The 17,547-nt window shown below is 51.0% G+C and overlaps 2 protein-coding genes across 5 annotated transcripts; one reads left to right on the top strand and one right to left on the bottom strand.

The window, feature by feature from the left end:
* Positions 1-1,136: 1,136 nt before the first annotated feature.
* On the bottom strand, positions 1,137-3,428 carry TIMM10 (translocase of inner mitochondrial membrane 10). Of its 3 annotated transcripts, none has more exons than XM_010994344.3 (3): positions 3,296-3,428; positions 2,673-2,787; positions 1,137-1,424 (listed from the first exon to the last, which is right to left on the bottom strand). In XM_010994344.3, exons 1-3 carry the CDS (start codon positions 3,423-3,425, stop codon positions 1,223-1,225), a joined length of 447 nt encoding a protein of 148 aa, XP_010992646.2. In that variant the 5' UTR covers positions 3,426-3,428; the 3' UTR covers positions 1,137-1,222. The 3 variants fall into 3 exon arrangements, with proteins under 3 accessions (XP_010992646.2, XP_010992647.1, XP_031315417.1); XM_010994345.3 differs by having other exon boundaries at positions 3,231-3,346; XM_031459557.2 differs by lacking the exon at positions 3,296-3,428 and adding an exon at positions 3,179-3,201.
* A 3,539-nt stretch (positions 3,429-6,967) lies between these two features.
* On the top strand, positions 6,968-17,084 carry SMTNL1 (smoothelin like 1). 2 transcript variants are annotated; one of them, XM_010994343.3, is made up of 8 exons: positions 6,968-7,097; positions 11,020-11,690; positions 11,939-12,071; positions 12,186-12,234; positions 13,305-13,463; positions 13,644-13,758; positions 13,909-14,060; positions 16,785-17,084. In XM_010994343.3, exons 2-8 carry the CDS (start codon positions 11,022-11,024, stop codon positions 16,927-16,929), a joined length of 1,422 nt encoding a protein of 473 aa, XP_010992645.2. In that variant the 5' UTR covers positions 6,968-7,097; positions 11,020-11,021; the 3' UTR covers positions 16,930-17,084. The 2 variants fall into 2 exon arrangements, with proteins under 2 accessions (XP_010992645.2, XP_010992644.2); XM_010994342.3 differs by having other exon boundaries at positions 12,183-12,234.
* Positions 17,085-17,547: the final 463 nt, after the last annotated feature.

The raw sequence follows: 17,547 nt of genomic DNA, 5'->3' as shown, positions 1-17,547 counted from the left end.
TTTTTTGAAGAGCTAATATTATTGAGTATTTAACATGGATGAGCTAGGCACTTTCCTAAGTGTCTTAGTTATTAATACATGTAATTTTCACAACCACTCAATGAAGTAGGTACATTTATTACCACTTTGTAGATGGGGTAACTGAGACACAGAGTAGTTGAATGCCTCACTCAGGATCACACAGCAAGAAAATTTGACCCCAGGTAGTCTGACTTGAACCAGTACTTCTAAGCCTGAAAATCAATGCCTCTACTGTCTCCTGTACTTGTGAGCCCCCGACCTGGTGAGGTTACCTCCCAGACACCTCCCTCTACTGTGAAGGCACTGCTGTCATGGTGGCACTGGTGTCACACAAAATTCTACCGAGAGTGACCCACACATTTCAATAGCCGCGAAGTTCTCCAAGAGCACCCCTCAGGATGGGAATTAGATGCAACCTCTCCTCCGTGAAACAGCATGTGCAGCAGTCAGTCCTGGCCTCCATTCCTGAGACCTCCAGCAGGCAAGCACCTCCCTGAGCCCATATCCTAACGGGATCTTTAGCCAGCTGGGTGCATCAGATCAGAAACCCTATGAAGAGTGAGGCACACAGTCCCCGATCCAGGTGAACTCTGAATGGCAGTGGTTATCACCTAGTCCCATCCCTGGATCACACACATCACATGTGAAGCTGGGTCCCTTCATATGGTTTGACATTGCTATTTAGAACCAAGTGGTTGTGGCACTATTCTAAATGATTTACTCACACTAACTCATTTAATATTCTCAACTGCCCTATGATTCTCCTGATTTTACAGGTGAGGAATCCATGCAATGAAGTGTCTAACGTGTCCTGTTCTGGGTCCCACAGCAAGTGGCGGACCTGAGGTGTAACTTAGGCCATTGTACCAGTCTAAGCTTTTAAACACTACCTCAGATTCCCTCTGCTGGAAGAGGCTGTGTCTACTCCCGAGAGCCAGGCATGCTGCTTTGTGCACTGTAGGTGTCAACAAGCTGGTTTTAACATATATGTGTGTGTACACACACACACACAGTCACATTCTCGTGTGACAGCTACCCCTTCTCCGACCTGAAAAGAGCTCTGTCATACTCCAGGCTCCCAGAGACTCTCCAGAAAGAGCCTACGCCCGGCAGTCTTCACAGATGACACCCAGTGGGGGCAATTTTATTAGACAAGTGGGAGGGGACAGGGTGCGCCTTGGGGGGTGCCCTGTCTGGGGCCTCACGCAGGCCCAGAGCCCTGCTGCACCCTCTTCATCAGCTCTTCGTCCTGCATGGACAGCTCTGTCAACTTTTTGCCCATTCGCTCATGAATGTCCAGGTACTTAGAGACACAGCGGTCCAAGCACACAGACTCGCCCTTGGACAGTTCTGCTTCCTTGTAGTGGGGAGGCACACACTTCCGATGGCAGGCACTGGTCATTCTAGGAAGAAGGAAGGGCAAGGTTGGGTCAGCAGCATCCTGTGGCTGAGGAACTCTTAACCATTCCCGCCCTGCTATACTGATTTCACTTTTCAAGAAGGCTGTGTAAATCCTCAGTTTGCACCTCCACCGTCTTGGAAAGTCCTTGAGAGTAAGAACCTTGTCTAAGCCCATGTTTATGACTAATCAAACAGGAACCATTAGTTGAATGCTGGCTATGTTCCAGACATCATGCCAGCCATCACGGATTCTATCATGCAGTCCTTATGATAACCCCTATGAGGTTTATCATTATTCCCTCTTTTACAGATAAGGACATTAAGGCACAGACAGCCTCAGGATCACATAAAGCTGGGCTATGAACCTGGCTAGTCTGACTTCACAGCCGACATTTAAAAATTATTCTAATACATGGCCTCCAAGATAAACCAATTGATCAAGGGAGGATACCACAGAGCTTAAGCCAATAAAAATAGCAAATATTTGTTGGCTGTTTATTCCTAGATGCTGGGCTTGATGCTAAGAACTTGTCATATATTTTTACCTTTAATATTTATAATGGCTCAATGAGGAAGGTACTATTATCAACTCCATTTTATAGATGAGGAACATACCAGTCAAACAGTCCAAGTAACTCGCCCAAGGCCATAGTAGTGGTGATTGGTACAGCTACGAATTGTTCCTAAATTTGTCCAATGGTTATGGGCACTAGTTAGGAATTAGACCGAGGTACTGGTCCTGACATTGTTACTGACCAGCTGTGGACTCTGAGTAAGTTATTTAACTGCTAGAAGCCTTAATGTCCTCACCTTAACATGGGACAAATAAAATTAACCCAGTGAGATTAAAAAAAAGATTAAAAAATGAAAAAGAATGCATGTAGTGATCAACATGTGTCTGAGATGGACTAAGAGTTTAAGAAATGTTAACTACTATGTGTGCTATGTGCTATTTGTCAAGAGACAAATGCTCAACTATTCCTGGAACCTAACTAGAGCCACCAGAGCGTGGACTAGACCTTCTCTTGCAGCTGGGCTCCTTCATCACCAATTCCATCCCAATCTAAATGCCCAATTCCTTTTAGTGACTCCATACTGCATCTGCATTAGCTCTTAATAATGGGGGGGAGGGGCAAGGGTGAGGTGGGTGCGGGAAGGGTAAGCATAGACGTCAGGTTCCTCTAGATTGAGGGAAAAAATTCTCCAAAGTCATCCACCTGGGGACAAGGTAGTGCAGGGTCAGCTCTTACCTGTTGTACATATCAGCCATCATTTCTACCTCCAGCTCTGCCGCCAGCTGCTGGGCCCTGAGTGGGTCCATCTCAGCCCTGCACCGTGTAAGAGATCCCCTTCTGCCTCCTAATCCTGGGGGCAGATATCACGGTCAGCACCCACTCCTCCCGTTCACTTTTCCATCCCAGGGGCGGAAGGATGCAGAGGAATCAGAGGGCAGCAGATCAGCAGGTGCTACTGACCTCAATGAGTTCAACCGCCCCATTTCACAGCTCTGGAAACTGAGGCCCCGAAAGGGGACATAGCCTAGCCCAAGGTCACAGAGCATATCATTGGCGGGGCTGGAAATCCTGGAAATCAAGCCCCAGAGCCCTGACGCCCAATCCCTCGAAGTCACCTCTATCCAGGAGAAGATGGGGAGACCGGACGTTACACTCTAAACCGCCGGTATGAGCCTGCTGGGCCCTAAGAATGCGATCATACGCGGAATTAAGGCGCCCGGGCCCCCGCCCAGGGACTACACCTGAAATGGCAGCTCCATCATCAGGGTCACCTTGAGGTCAGAGGTCACTCACCACGGCCTCGGGCCTGTCACAATGCCCCCGCTGTCCCCAGCTTCAGGCAAACATTACAAACTTACCGGGTACCCAGGTAGGATAAGGCGGAAGCACGTGGGTCACTTCCGGGAGGAAAGTCCCGCCTCTTCTCTGACCCGTACTCGCTTCCGGAATGAAGCACCAACGAGGCGGCGCTGGAAACTCCGCTACCATAGAGAGGGAGCTGCCGGCCCTGGCTGAAGGCTAAGGCGTTTCTCAAGTGCTAGAGAGGATGCCAAAGTATCATAGAGTCTTGGGCGAGGCGCAGAGCGCCTGCAGCCTGGTTAGCCTCCAAATCCCCAGGGGTGTCACGGAGAGGTTTGATTTTATTGGTTCTGTAGGAGGGGCAGGACCTCGGAGCTCAGTGAGGCTCGCTCTCGCCCGGGAGAGCTGAGGCTTGAGCTCGAATCAGGCGCGGAGAAGGAAGAACGCCCCCAAACAGCAGTTCTCAGTCTGTGCTGCACTTAAGATCACTTAAGACGCTTAAAAAAAAATTATGATGCCCAGGCCTCACTTCATACCAATTAAATCAGAATTCCTGGGAGTAGGACCCAGGCATCAGTAAATTTGAAAATTTCCCGGGTGATTCCTATGTGCAGCCAAGTTTGAGAACCAGCGCTCCGAGGGCCTCTGTGTGAATACAGCTGTGTGTCGGTCACTAAGCTTTCTCTGAGATTTCATAAACAAGCGAGGCACGGTTCCTGCCTGCAGAAAGATGCGTCAAGTGTACAGTAGGTTTCATTCAACTTCTGTTAGATGCCCTGGGCCACAAAGAGAGGCATAGGAACAATTGTGGCTGCCACCAGAGCTAACCTAGCACGTTTCGGTGAGAGAGGAGAGGGTACTTGTGAACTCATCTTTCAAGACAGTGTATTCCTCTGTCTCCCCACCTGCCACCAACGAAAAGAACCCACCTCAACTACTGGATTTTTCAAGGAATTTCCCAGTAAACGAAATTTAGAAGATGCAAATTAATCGTGCAAGGGTACGCTACCCATTGGAGAAGGTGGGCTGGATGCTTTATATGGTTGGTCACCGTATCCTTCCCTACGAAAATCCCGATTTTAAACACTGGGCCTCATTACTGCTCTAAGGATTCAAATATTTTGTCAAACCCTGGCCCAGATATTTTTAAATTGAGGTATAACATTCAGACAATAAAGTAAAATACACAATCTTAAGCTTAACTTTTAAATAAATATTCGTCTTTATAACTATCACTCAGATTAAGATACAAAATACTTCCAGCACCCTAAAAAGGTATCTCATGTCCCTTCCCAGTTAATACCCCTTCTTCTGCAGTTAACCACTATTCTGACTTCTGTCAGCACCAGTTAGTTCTGCCTACTCTTGAATTTGAGCTAAATGTAATTATACAGTATTTTCTGTTTTGTGAATGACTTTTTGTGTGTGTTCTTTAGCTCAATGCAGTGTCTTTAAGATTTAATCCATATTGTCATGCATTTCTGTTATTCCTTCTTTTTTATTGCTGTCTAGTGCTTTTATAAATAAGCCAGAGGTCATTTAACTGTTCTCCTGTTGATGGACTTTTGGGTTGTTTCTAGGTTTGGGCTATTATAATAATGCTGCTATGAATGTTATTGTACATATGTTTTTGCTTTTGAAAATATAGTCAGCATATTGTGGAATATTACGAAATTGCATGAAAGAAGGAGATGGGTTCTCACAAGAGAAATTGGCTTCCTAGATGGGATTTTTATTTGGTATTTTGGAAGGTTACATACTGTATGTCTCCATTTAAATAATGTTCTCAAAATGACAAAATTATAGAGATGGGAAAAGGGATTAATGGTTGCCTAGGGTCAGAGTTGGTGGGGGGGAGGCAGGGAGGTGTGCCTAAGGGAGTAGCACAAGGGAGATCTTTGTGTTGATAAAATGGTTCTGTGTCCTGATTGTGGGTGGAGGTGTTTGTACAAATCTGAGCTGTCATAGAACTATTCACACCATTGTACCAATGCCAATTTCCTGGCTTTGGTATTGCATATAGTTATGTTAGATTTAGCTTTAGGTGGATAAATCTTAAATAAAACTTAACCTTCAGTACCCTCTCTGTACTATTTATGTAACTTCCTGTAAACTTACCATTATTTCAAAATTAAAAGTTTAATCAATTCATTACCAAAAAAAAAAAACCAAAAAACCCAAACACAAAAGATAATGTACTTAAAGCACCTAGTCCATGGCAGATGTGCAATAAAAAGGAATCATTGTTCTCTTTTTTTTAGACTTTTATTTATTTGGGCAAATTTCAAACATACAGAAAAGTGGGGAGCACGTATATTGAACGTCCACACACTACTAAACACCCATCACCAGGATTTAACAACTGTCAGCATTTAGCCATATTTTCTTCATCTAATTGTATCTCTAACCGATAAGACCTTTTTTCAACGATGCCGTTTTTGTGCCATCAAAATTATAGACGTCTTAATACTAGAGGCAGCGGGCAACCAACAGTATTACAGTGTTCAACCACTGGTACCCAAACCTGGTCTTCGATCATCCCAGGAATAAGCCCCCAAGTTCTCATTCCATATTTCTGTTAACTAATTAAATTATTTATTCAATATCTATTTATCAAGCATCCAGCATGACCCAGGCAATTTGCTAGGCCTAGGCGTACAGCACAAGCATGAGAAAGTCCCTGCCCTCATGGATCTTGGTGTCTAGAGAGAAAGTCAGATAATGAGGAAGTAAATAAGGTAATTCTGGATTCCAATGCATATTATGTAAGAAGAAAATGCAATAGGCTGAAGCAATGGAGAGGAGCTGAAGGTCCTAGGAGACCTCTCCTAGGAAATGAAATTTGAGCTGAGAGCAGAAGAATGAGAAAGAAGCATCTTGCAAGGAGCAGAAGCAAAGAATGACAGTCCTGAGTATGAAAAAGAATCGATTTGCTGAAGGACCAGGAAGGAGGCCAGCGTGACTGAGGTGGTGGTGGGGGAGGAGTCACATGCTTTGTAAGCGGTGAGGTACCCCCCTGCACACATTCTGCAAAAGCAGTGCCTTTCTTAGATCACAGGGTACCTAAGAGAAGGTAAAGATGTTTTGCTTTTCTAAGCAAACTCTCAATTCAGTACAAAAATGTGTTCATAGCCTACCATGGACCAGTCCCTTCTGCTCAAAATAGAGCTCAATTTTGCACTTTCTAGGCTCTAAGCCCAGGGATCCAGCAGCTTGGGCCATCACTCTTCTCCCCTCTGCCCCTCCCCCTCCAAATCTCTGCCCCCTGGGAGCCCTGAGACACACCCCCACCTAGGCAGCTGTCCCGTTCACCCCTTCCTTACCCCACCCTTCTGCAGCTGTGTTAGTCTGAGGAAGAGTAAAAAGGGCTATTTAGAGGAAGATGGTGTGTGGAGGGGTCGAGGGCGTGCAGAGGAGCCCTAGCCTGGGCTCTGGATGGACAGGGGAGACCAGACAGCTGGTGACCATGCTCCACATGGGCCTGCAGATGGTTCTCCGGGTGGCCAGGGCCAGGAGAGTACATCGGGAAGGAAGATGAGCACAGGGTGGATACTGCCAGGGTCGGGGGGAGGGACTGGCTGTGATTGAAAGGTGCCACCTGTCAGGGCTCCACGGGAAACCCGAGCCTCCCAGTCCAGGGGAAAGTGTTGTACCAACAGGGCAGTAAACAATGCTCGTCTGCAGCCCAAGGCTCTTCAAGTGGGGGTGGGGTGGGGTAGAAGGTGGGGGAAGGTGAAGGTGGGGGCGGGGACTGAAGAGCTGGGGGCTAGAAGCCACTGGGGCTTAAAGACAGCCCGGGAGTGAGGCCACTCAGCCAGAGGAAGGAGACAGCTCCCAAGCCCCCAGGCAGAGACTCTACAGGTAGGAGAAGCCTTGGGCCCCTTTCTAAGTGCCCCTCTCCGTCTTCCAACCCCTCTCCCATCTTCCAAGGGCCGGAGCCTCTAAGCTGGGCCCCACAGTTGAAGAAATCCAGGCTCTCTTCTAACTCGCCACCACTATGTCAACTTTTTTTGAAGCTAGAGGTTGGAGACTCAGCCCTGGTGTGCTGGAAATCTTGAGATCATCCATGGAGTAGCCTGCAGGTGGCCAGCCATGAGGCCCTGACAGTGGTATAGAGGGCCTCGTGCAGTTGGGGTGGGAGGCAGGGTCTCCAAGCAGCGGAGAGTGGTGTCTCCAAGGGAGGGTTCCTGGTTGGGGTCGGGGATGGCGGAAGCCTCAGGACCTCCAGAAGACAGATGGGGTGGCAGAGGGTTGTGGAGGTATGAGCAGAACCACCAAGTGTCATCTATTCTATGTGGAGCTTGGAGCTCAAGCTCCTGGGTACTTTTCCTTCTGGTCTGCCAAGAAAAGCAGGAAGAGGGAGAGGGGAGCTCTCTGAGGTGGACACAAAACAGGGATGGAACGGCGGCTTCCTGGGGAAGGGGTGGGCCTACTGTGCACTTAGAAGAGAGAGCCACACTCCTCAGCCATGTTCAGTGCCCTCCCCACCTGTGGGCTGCCCCTCCCCCTGGTCTGGAGCCTTTGAAGAGACACTGGCTGAGGGGCTGGTGGGGGCAACGTCTCTGGCACTGGCCCTGGATCAGCTATCAGGAGACCTGGCTTCTAAGTACGGTTTGGCCATTTCATCGCCCTGTGATTTTACGTCAAAGGACTTCAACTCCTGGAGCCTCAAATTCCTAATCTGTAAAATGGGGGCAATAAGACTTCTTCTGAAGGGTTAGAGCAAGTAACTAGGGGAGGAAAGTAGGGCACTGCGGTGCAGGCTGTAAAGGGCTACTATGGTGTTGTTCGTGCCGGCGTGGCTGGTGTTACCCTGGTGTCATCCTGGTGTCTCAGCGTCCTGAGCTTCTTCTCTCCTCATCTATTTATGACAAGCCTGGAGGGTGGAAAGCTGAGGTGAGGAACGCAGGACGGCTGAGGTGTCCCTGTGCATCTGCCTGCCCTTCCCCTCCACCCTGAGAGTGTAGCATGTGGCTGAACACTCAGCTATGTCTCAGCCAATGACTTCCACGCCTTGAGGCATAAAAAGGGCTTGTTATGGGTGGGGAGGGTATAGCTCAATTGGTAGACCGCATGTTTAGCATGTATGAGGTCCTGGGTTCAATCCCCAGTACCTCCATTAAATAAATAAATAAACCTAATTACCACCCCCCCCAAAATGTAAAAACAAATTAAGAAATAAAAATAAAAAATTAAAAGGGCTGGTTATCATCTTTCTGGTGTTCAGTTCTCTTTGCCTCATCTTACCAACTAAATGCCCTCCTGGCTAGGTCAGGACCTTAATCTGGCACAGGGCTGGACAGAGGCCGACATCCACCGTAACAGCTGATGTATACTGAGCAAGCCCTTTTTGCCAGGCACAGTTCAAAGTACTTCCTATGCATTGGCTTCCTTAACCCTCTACCATCCTTATGAGTTGAGACCTATTTTTATCTCCATAAATCAAAACAGAGAGGGTAAGCAGCTCGCTCAAGGTCACAGTGGGAGTAACCAACAGTGGGATCTGGGATCCCATCGTGGGAAGCTGCAGAATCAATGATTTTCACCACTGCTCCAGGCCACCTGCCAAACTGGAGCGCAGGGCAGGAACGGTTGTGCAGCTCATGTAGACCAGCATTTTCCACACTTCCTGCTGCTAAAGGTGGCATCGCTCAAGAGGGTGGTATGTGCATCTCAGGGAAAAGAAAGCAAAGAGAAAACAAAGCAAGAAAAAAAATCCATGGTCAAATAGGTTTGGAGAAAAGTGAGATAAATAAAGCTAACGGAAGTTAAGGTTTGTTTCCTATGGGGTATCTGGAATCGATTTAAGCACTAATGACGTTGTATGTCTCTAAAAGGGTCAAGAGTAGGCTGTTTCTGGAACCTCAGCCAGAGAATACATCTCCCCCGACCCCCACCCACAGCCCATGCTAGTATCTTAGAAGACCCTCGTTTTCTACTGAACACAGTTTGAAAACCTGATGGAGACCAATTCTGTCACTGCATTGGAAACTGAGGCTCTCTCCAGAGAGGCAGAGAGACATGCTCAGGCCTCAGAGTGGGTGACAGGAGATGGGGGTCAAGGCCGGCGCCTGGCTCCCTGTTGATGTATATTCTATCTCCCGGGCTCATTTGTTTCTAACTTCAATTCATTGCTGGAGCTGCTGAACCATGAAGGGGTTCTGGCGGGAGGGGTGAAATGGGAGGGCAGCGTGAGCATCTTTGAAAATCCCAGACTGCTTCCTAGGAAATTGTGGGGGACCGAATCCAGGGACCCCAGCAGTCCAATCTGGGGGTGGCAGGAACAGGGCCCTTTCCCTCGTATACCTGTGTTCCCACCTCTGTCCCAATTATCCAGGTGCTCTGGGTACTGTACCCAGGACGATGGCACTGCAGAGAGCAGGAGGTATTTTTAGCCAGTGACAGGAGTGTCTACTTCTTTTACTGCCTGAGTCATACCCTGAACACTATTTGGGGATTATTTTCTCTGTAAACAGACCCCCCCCACAAGAAGGGCAGAAGGATGAAGGAGCTGGCCCTGTCCCCCTACCCACCTGTTTTTATAGGTCATGCAGTATAGTCGTCCCTCAGTGCCTGTCAGGGAATAGTCTTGGGATCCCTTGCAGATACCAAAACCTGCAGATGCTCAGATACCTTATATAAATTGGGGTAATATTTGCATATAACCTACACAGTCTTCCTTTATACTTTAAATCATCTCTAGATTACTTCTAACACCCAATACAATGAAAATGCTATGTAAACAGTTGTTAGTAACAATGTAAGCGCTATGTAAACAGTTGAAGTGGCAGCCAATTCAAGTTTTGCTTTTTCAAACTTTCTGGAATTTTTTTCCCAAATATTTTCCATCTGTGGTTGAATCCACAGGTGCAGAAGCCGCGGATACAGAGAGCTAACTGTATATACAGTACCTGAATAGGAAACCTCACGTTAAAGTGTTGTAGTCTCTCTCTCCTCCCCACCCCCACCCCCCGCAGTTGGAGGGTCAGATTTCCCTGCAGAGGTTAGTTAAGGAGAGGATGTTTCTGTTCCTGACCAAAAGAAACTCTTCCAGGCCCAGGTCCAGCTCTTCAGAGAACCACACACAGGCTGGCGGAACTGGCAGAGACCCAGAGACCAAGCTGGCCCAGGGTTTCCCAAATTCCAGGCATTTTCATACCACCTCCGTGATTTAGGTATTTTGTATCCTGCTTTCCTGAATGTCTACCTTTGAATGAACTTATTTTAAATTCAATAAATATATTTTTAAAAGAAATTTTATATCACTATTGGACATGGAAACTCACTATCACTGGCCAGAAATAGAAAGTAACTATAAAAATAAATACAATGAAATCAAAACAGTATTATTAAATTCTATCTAGAGAATTTGGACTTGTAGCCTGAGGTTAACTATCTCCATTAAAAAGGGGAGAGGAGCAACTGCTCCACAGGAGTCCAGGATGCGAGTATCGAGTTGTAAACACCTCACAGGCTTCATCAAAAAGAGGCAAAATCACTGAAAAGGCACTATGCAATCCAGTGTTTTTTAAAGCCCAAGTCACAACCTGCTGAGGGCTGTTAGGTGAACATCATTCAACATCAAGTAAATGTGGCTGGTCCAACACCCCACTTTGACGGAAGCAACGCTGTACCCTTTCATTTCACCAGAGGGAAAGTGGATGCTTGTGTGACATGTCCGAGCAGTGGGAGACCCAGGACTGAACTGCAGGCCCCCAGACTTCAGGGCCTTCACCTGCTACAGGGAGGGGCGTGACCAGGACTGCTTGTCTTCTCTTTCCAGAAATGGAGCAGAAGGAAGGGAAGCCTGAGGATGGTACCGCAGTCGCCCCGGAGATGGTGGGAGGTGGAGCTTCTGCGGAGAAAGAGGCCACAAGCCCAGATGAGAAGATCATCAAAGAGGGGCCTCCAGATGGGGCAGGAAAGCAGGCACCAGCCGAGGACAGTACTTCAGCTGAATTCCATGGGGAAGCAAATGGGTTGGATGAGGTCAAGGTTGAATCCAAAGAAGAGGTTGAACTTCAAAAGGAGGATGATGGGAAGAAAGAGACCACCGTGGCTCCTCAGGAGATGACTGACAAGAAAGGAGAGACCAACTTGGAACTGAAGGAGGCTGAGGGCAAAGAGGAGGCCATGTTGGCCTCTGAGAAGCAGAAGGCTGTTGAGAAAGAGGCCAAGCCTGAATCTAGGGAGAAAGGCGATGTGAATGATGAAGCCAAGGCTGAGCCAAAGCAGGCTGCTGGGGAGCAGGAGGCCAAGGCCAGAGGCAGGGAGGTCGAAGGGAAGGAGGAAGCCAAAGCTGGAGGCAAGGATGCTGAAGGGAAAGAGGAGGCCAAGGCTGAAGCCCAGGAGAAAGCCAGTGCTCCAGAGGCCAAGTCAGACTCTCAGAAGAAGGCTGCAGTGGAAGATGAGGCCACGGCTGAACTGCAGGAGGTTGATGTGAAGGAGGAGATGGTGAGTGAGAAAGAAGAGGGAGGAGGCCCGCACAACATTCCGGAGTCCCCTGCTCCCCAGGGGTAAGCCCTGTCCCTGCTTCATGCCCTTGGGAAAGTCCAGTCTTCCTCCCACTGACGCCAAGAGCCTGGGGTGGGGGATGCAGCACTGTGGCCCCAGGCTGCCTTCCAGATCTTTCTGAAGCCCTCACAAAACCTTGCACAGGTGCTTGTGTGACTTCGAGTCCACGCAGATTATGTTTGTTCCAGGAGCCAGGTGGTCCCGATGAAGAGCAGGACCAGGGCATGGAGGGAGAGTCGGAGGAAGGGGCAGAAGTGCTTCCCAGCTCCCCCGACGAATGGCCTGAGAGCCCCATGGAGGAGGGCAGCGGCCTCAGCCCAGGTGAGTGAAAGCCCAGGGGCCCATGGATGCTGCACGGGCCGCCAGAGAGGGCGTGCGGGGAGTGCGGCGTGGGTCGCCCCAGCTCCCCTCCTGCCTGTTCCTTTCCCCTAGAAGGGTTGAGTCCAGACGCCGCAGCTTCCGGGGAGACCAGTCCTTCAGCCAGGTAATGTCAAGCCCCAGCTCCCCAGATCGAATCCCCCCTACCGCCTGCTCCCTTCAAAGTCTACCACCCCCTGGGCCTGGGTCTCCCCAGCCTCTGCTCTGGAGATGTGCCAGGAATCATAGTTTTCAGCCCCCTACCCCAGGGCAGGGCCCAGAAAGCCGAAGGAGCCAGAGTGTGGGAGCAAAGAGGAGGGGGGGCACAAGTGGTCCGCCCCACACCCACCACCTAAGCCTCCTCCTCAGGTCCCCTGCCGGCTCCTCATGGGCGCTCTCAGCTAGCTTCCGTCGTGGCAGCATCACCCATTTGGGCCTGAGCAGAAAGCCTGAGTGTGGACGATGACTCTGCCACTTAGCCACCGTGTGACCTGGGCCGCATCCCTTCACCCCCATCCCCTGTGAAGTGGGCACAGCCACTGCACCACCTCATGGGATTCTCGTGCGGCTCAAGTGCTGTACGTGTATAAAGCACACGGCCCAGTGCCTGGTGCCTGGTGCCTGGTGGGGGCTGGACAAAATAAGAGCCTTCCCCTCGCACAGCTTGAGTTTTTAGAAAAGTCTTCCTTTACATGGAAAGCTTCTTAGGCAAAGGTAGCTGGTGAACGTTCCCTGAGCGCTCAGGCAGTCCCGTGGCCGGCACGGCTGGGGGCTCTCCCATCCCTTTCTCACGCAGGCCTTACAACGGCCTTGTCAGGTAGCTATTCTTGTCCCCATTTTACAGATGAGGAAGCCGAGGCTCAGAGGAGTGACATGACAGTCCCAAGATCACACAGCAAACAAGAGGCAAAGGCAGGATCCAAACTTAGGTCAGACCACAGCAGTGCCCTAGTTCTGCCCACACACCCCACCAGACCACATGCTCCCCAGAGTTAGACTGAGCCTCACTGTTCCTTCCCAAGCCCACCCTGTGCTGGGCAAAGAGGAAATGTGGACGAGAGTGGGGGCCACAGCTTCGTCTGCCTCTTGAGACTCTGGGGAACCCCCCCCCACCTCAGCCAGCCCCCTGCCTCCTCCCTGTACCCCAGAGGGGCTGGTCCCAACCGCTCTCATACATCTCTGAACCTTCCCACACAGTGAATCTTCGCCCAGCAACGTGCCCCAGAGTCCCGCGGAGCCCCCTCCCTCCCAGGAGAAGAAGAAAGAGAAGGCACCAGAGCGCAGGGTGTCAGCCCCTACACGGCCCCGGATGCCCCGTGCGCAGAACCGCAAAGCCATCGTGGACAAGTTTGGGGGGTAGGATGTGGGCGAGGAGCTGGCTGGGCTGGGTTGTTTGGAGGGTAGGGGTGGGGGAGGCCTGAAAGGCAGTAGGAACAGACCCAGCCTGGGTGGGAGGACTGACATCTGGGGCTGGGTCTCCTCCCTGATGGGACCCTCCCACCTCTCGGCCTGGCCTTCTCCATCCCTCATGCACAGGGCAGCCTCAGGCCCCACGGCTCTGTTCCGGAACACCAAGGCCGCTGGGGCAGCCATCGGTGGTGTTAAGAACATGCTTCTGGAGTGGTGCCGGGCCATGACGAGGAAGTATGAGGTGCACAAGGGAGCAGGGGACCCATCCCTGGGGCAGCAGTGCGGGGCTGTCTGAGTGGTGCAAAGCCCAGAGGGAGGGAGGCCCAGAGGGGGCCAAGTCCAGGCCTTCTGGCCAGGCTCACAAAGGCTTCTGGGCCCCACCTGCCCGCAGCACGTGGACATCCAGAACTTCTCATCCAGTTGGAGCAGTGGCATGGCCTTCTGTGCCCTCATCCACAAGTTCTTCCCTGACGCCTTTGACTATGCTGCACTGGACCCCACAAACCGCCGGCACAACTTCACCCTGGCCTTCTCCACAGCAGAGTGAGCCACACTGGGGGCGAAGGTGGGGGGCGGTGTGTGCAGAGGTGGTGGGAGCTCGAGGGATGCTGACGGCAAGTGTCGGATTCACGGGGATCAGGTATGGGGTGCTCAGGTAGAGGCTCTGGCCACACACTCGTGCAGCCAATAAATGTGTTTTCATTGCCAGAAACTGTTCTAGGACATAGATATAGCAGTGGGTGAAACTGGCAAAACCCCTGCTTGCCTGTGACTCACATTCTAAAGGGAGAGACAGACTGTAAACACACGTACACGTGAAATATTATGTCGAGGGAGAGGTGCCATAAAGAAAATGCAGGCAGGGTAAGGGGTAAGGGGGGGCAGGCCCACTGTCTCAGACAGGGTGCTTGCAGCAACTTGAGGTCAGATTCTGACTCTGCCATTGTTCGCGGTGTGACCCTCGACCGGTTACTTGACCTTTCTGAGCCTCCATGTTCTGATCTTCAAAATGGGCATAAAGTGGGGAGGGTGTAGCTCAGTGGTAGAGCGCATGCTTAGCATGCACAAGGTCCTGGGTTCAATCCTGGGTGCCTCCATTAAATAAAAAATTTCATAATTAAACCTAATTACCCCCCAAAAGAAACCTCAAACAAACAAATGAAATTGGCGTGACATTTCCTCTTTGGCAGAGTTACGGTGAGAATTAAGTAAATAATTACGTAAAGTCCTTCTAACATTGCCTAGCTATGTCAACACTTCAAAAAAGTCTTAGCTGCGGTTTTATCTATTATAATGAATGATACCATTCATTGTTAGGATAATTGTTACTCACTGCGGGACCTCGAGGGGGATTTCTTGCTGAGGCTCACACAGCTGGGTGCTGGGGGATGGGGTGGGATGGGGAAAGGGATGGACTGGACAGGCAGGAGGGATGTGAGGAACAATGTGGTCCAAGGGGGAACCTGAGAGGTAAAGACATGGCTGCCGGGTGGTGGGGGAGGGGGAGGCACTCCTACCACAGCCAGCCTCAGCCAAAGGCCTCCATCTCTACCCACTGGCAAGACCTGAACCCACCCTCACGGCCCCTTAGGGCTCCCAAGGAGCTCAGGTCTGGGGGACCCATCCTTTCCAGCCTGGGAGAAGCTTCTGAGTCTCCTGGTAGAGACCGGACTATAGAGATGCTGTGGCCAATGAGGGCATCTCTGAGGCCCCAGAATGGATGGCTGAGTGCATTTCTAAAGCCCCAGAACAGGAAAGAAGTCACTGCAGATGTTAGCAGCACCTTGGTCTGGGAGGCTGAGCTCTCTGGTCTAGTCCTGGCCTGGCCACCATCCTGCAGGGAAGCCTGGGGCTGCAATCTTCCCCTTTCTGGGCCTGCGTGTCCCCACTGGCAAAACAAGAGGGTTGACATTGATCTGTGCTTTCCAAAATTTTTTTCCAAAATATTAAGTGAATGCCCAGCACATTAAACAGATTTAAGGGAGACCTTTTTAGGTTGGGAGGGGTTTCTGGAGCACACCAGCTCAGAGCCCAGACTCCCTTGCCAAGATGGTCCCTGAAGCATGTCTACAGGGCCCTAGGGCATCAAGGATGCCATTTGAAAACCACCAGCCTTGATGGTCCAGAAGATCCCTTCCAGTTTCACATTATCCTGCCAAGGGATGGGGTGCGTGCCCTGCAGTGGGGGTGCTGGGGGGTCCAGAGCACCATTAACAGTGATGACAAGTCACGTGAATCGGGAGTGATTAGGTACCAGGTATTCTAAGTACTTTCCTTGGATCATCTCCTTGACTCTCACGACAATCCTAGCCTGGATATAAGTAGAGAGGTTTTGCGAGGTTTGAACCGGCCGTGACAGAACTGGGATTTGAAAGTGAAATTCCTAGTCAGGCTGAGAGCTCTAAGGGCATCAGAAGGGCACGTGGCTCAGCCCTGACAAAGTGTCCCTGGCCTGTGGGGCACACGGGTCATTGTCCTCCTACAGCTGCCTTGCCTTGGTTCCAAGCCAGCAGAGCCACAGGAAGGCAGAGGGAATAATCAGGTGATGATGATGGGCCGACAGGAAGCATCAAGCAGACGTGAAAAGGGCAGAATGTGTCAGGGATGCGTGGGGATGGAGGAGCTGAGTGTGAAATCTGCCTCCTTCCTAGCTCTCTGACCCTCAGCAGGGGACTGAACCTCCCTTAGGGTTTGGTGTGACGATTCAGAGTGCAAAGGAAGGGGGGCCCCTGCTGCAGCCATCACACCTCACTGGCTCCCTTCTAGAGCTCTCCTCTGATTCCCATGGAACAGCCAGCACTGGGGGCCCAGGGGGCTCCACCAGCTTTGCTGCTGGAGGAGCCCAGCCCCCACCCAGGAGCCGAAAGCACTGTGTTGGTTGCAGGGAGCTTGTCCCATTCTTCGAAATCCTCCAGTCTGTGCTCCTCCCCCAGCTCCCAGGCCAGTTGGGCTTGGGTTTCAGCCCAGCTGTCTCAGCTTCAACAGAGGATTTCCACTAGGACCCTGGTTTCTCCTACTGCTGCACCCGTGCGGTTTAGCAGGCGGGACAGCTGAGACCAGGGGCATCAGGCAGGACTGGCGTTGAGTCCCAGCTGTGTCGCTCACTTTGACCTTGGGCAGGTTACTAAAATGCTCGAGCTCCTCCTCTGCCCGTTGAGGATAAAGGGGTGGGGTCAATGAGACCATTCAAGGGGAAGCATTTGATAAAGCACCTGGCACATAGCGGCTCTCTGCTCTTCACCTCCCCCACCCCATCCTGCCCCTCAGGAAGCTGGCTGACTGCGCCCAGCTGCTAGAGGTCGATGACATGGTGCGGCTGGCAGTGCCTGACTCCAAGTGCGTCTACACCTACATCCAGGAGCTGTACCGCAGCCTCGTGCAGAAGGGGCTGGTGAAGACCAAGAAGAAATGAGGGGCTGGCCGACCATGTGGGCAGAGGTGGGCAGGGTGCCCAGCTGCCCATCTGCGGCCCCGAGGCTCACCTCTGCTTCATGAAGGCAGCAGTGCTGGGGCTCGGGCAGGGGCAGGTGGCACCAGTCTTAACTACATTAAAAGTACTTTTGTAAAATCCTGCCCAGCCTGTCAGTGCTCCCTCCCTACCCCTCCCAGGAACCTCTCTCACTCTGGGAAAATAAGCCCCTGCTGCCAGGGTTCCGTACCTGACATGACTTTCTCAAAAACCATGAAAGGCATTTGGGAAAGGATAGTGGCCTGGGTCCCACCACTAACCAGCTGTGTGTCCTTGGGCCAGTGAGTTAAGCTCTCTGAGTCTCCATTTACCATCTGAACAGGAATAACAGGAGTTCAAACTCATAGGCGCTGTGAGGGTTAAATGAAATAATGAACAGGAGGAAAAGCCTTGTTGGGGCCTGTCACCAAAGTTCTGTAAGTGGCGGCCCAAAGTAACCACACATCTTACACTTCCAGTCACGCGTGGGACTTCCTCATACTTCTCTCAGGTGAGGGAATTCCAGGGCAGGGGCTGGAGTCGAAGATTCTCTAGAAATCTCATCCAAACTAGGCTGGTGGG

The sequence above is a fragment of the Camelus dromedarius genome, chromosome 12, assembly GCF_036321535.1.
Source record: "Camelus dromedarius isolate mCamDro1 chromosome 12, mCamDro1.pat, whole genome shotgun sequence".
In the NCBI taxonomy this organism is placed as follows: Eukaryota; Metazoa; Chordata; class Mammalia; order Artiodactyla; family Camelidae; genus Camelus; species Camelus dromedarius.
This window is presented reverse-complemented; position numbering and strand designations above follow the sequence as displayed.

What these genes read in the sequence shown, in the direction of transcription:
- TIMM10 (XM_010994344.3), bottom strand. Translation starts at nt 3,425, where the DNA reads ATGGTAGCGGAGTTTCCAGCGCCGCCTCGTTGGTGCTTCATTCCGGAA. An exon ending in TTATCCTACCTGGGTACCCG is followed by an intron (nt 2,788 to 3,295) that starts GTAAGTTTGTAA and finishes ATCTGCCCCCAG; the next exon opens with GATTAGGAGGCAGAAGGGGA. An exon ending in ATGGCTGATATGTACAACAG is followed by an intron (nt 1,425 to 2,672) that starts GTAAGAGCTGAC and finishes CCTTCTTCCTAG; the next exon opens with AATGACCAGTGCCTGCCATC.
- SMTNL1 (XM_010994342.3), top strand. Translation starts at nt 11,022, where the DNA reads ATGGAGCAGAAGGAAGGGAAGCCTGAGGATGGTACCGCAGTCGCCCCG. An exon ending in GAGACCAGTCCTTCAGCCAG is followed by an intron (nt 12,235 to 13,304) that starts GTAATGTCAAGC and finishes CTTCCCACACAG; the next exon opens with TGAATCTTCGCCCAGCAACG. An exon ending in CCATGACGAGGAAGTATGAG is followed by an intron (nt 13,759 to 13,908) that starts GTGCACAAGGGA and finishes ACCTGCCCGCAG; the next exon opens with CACGTGGACATCCAGAACTT.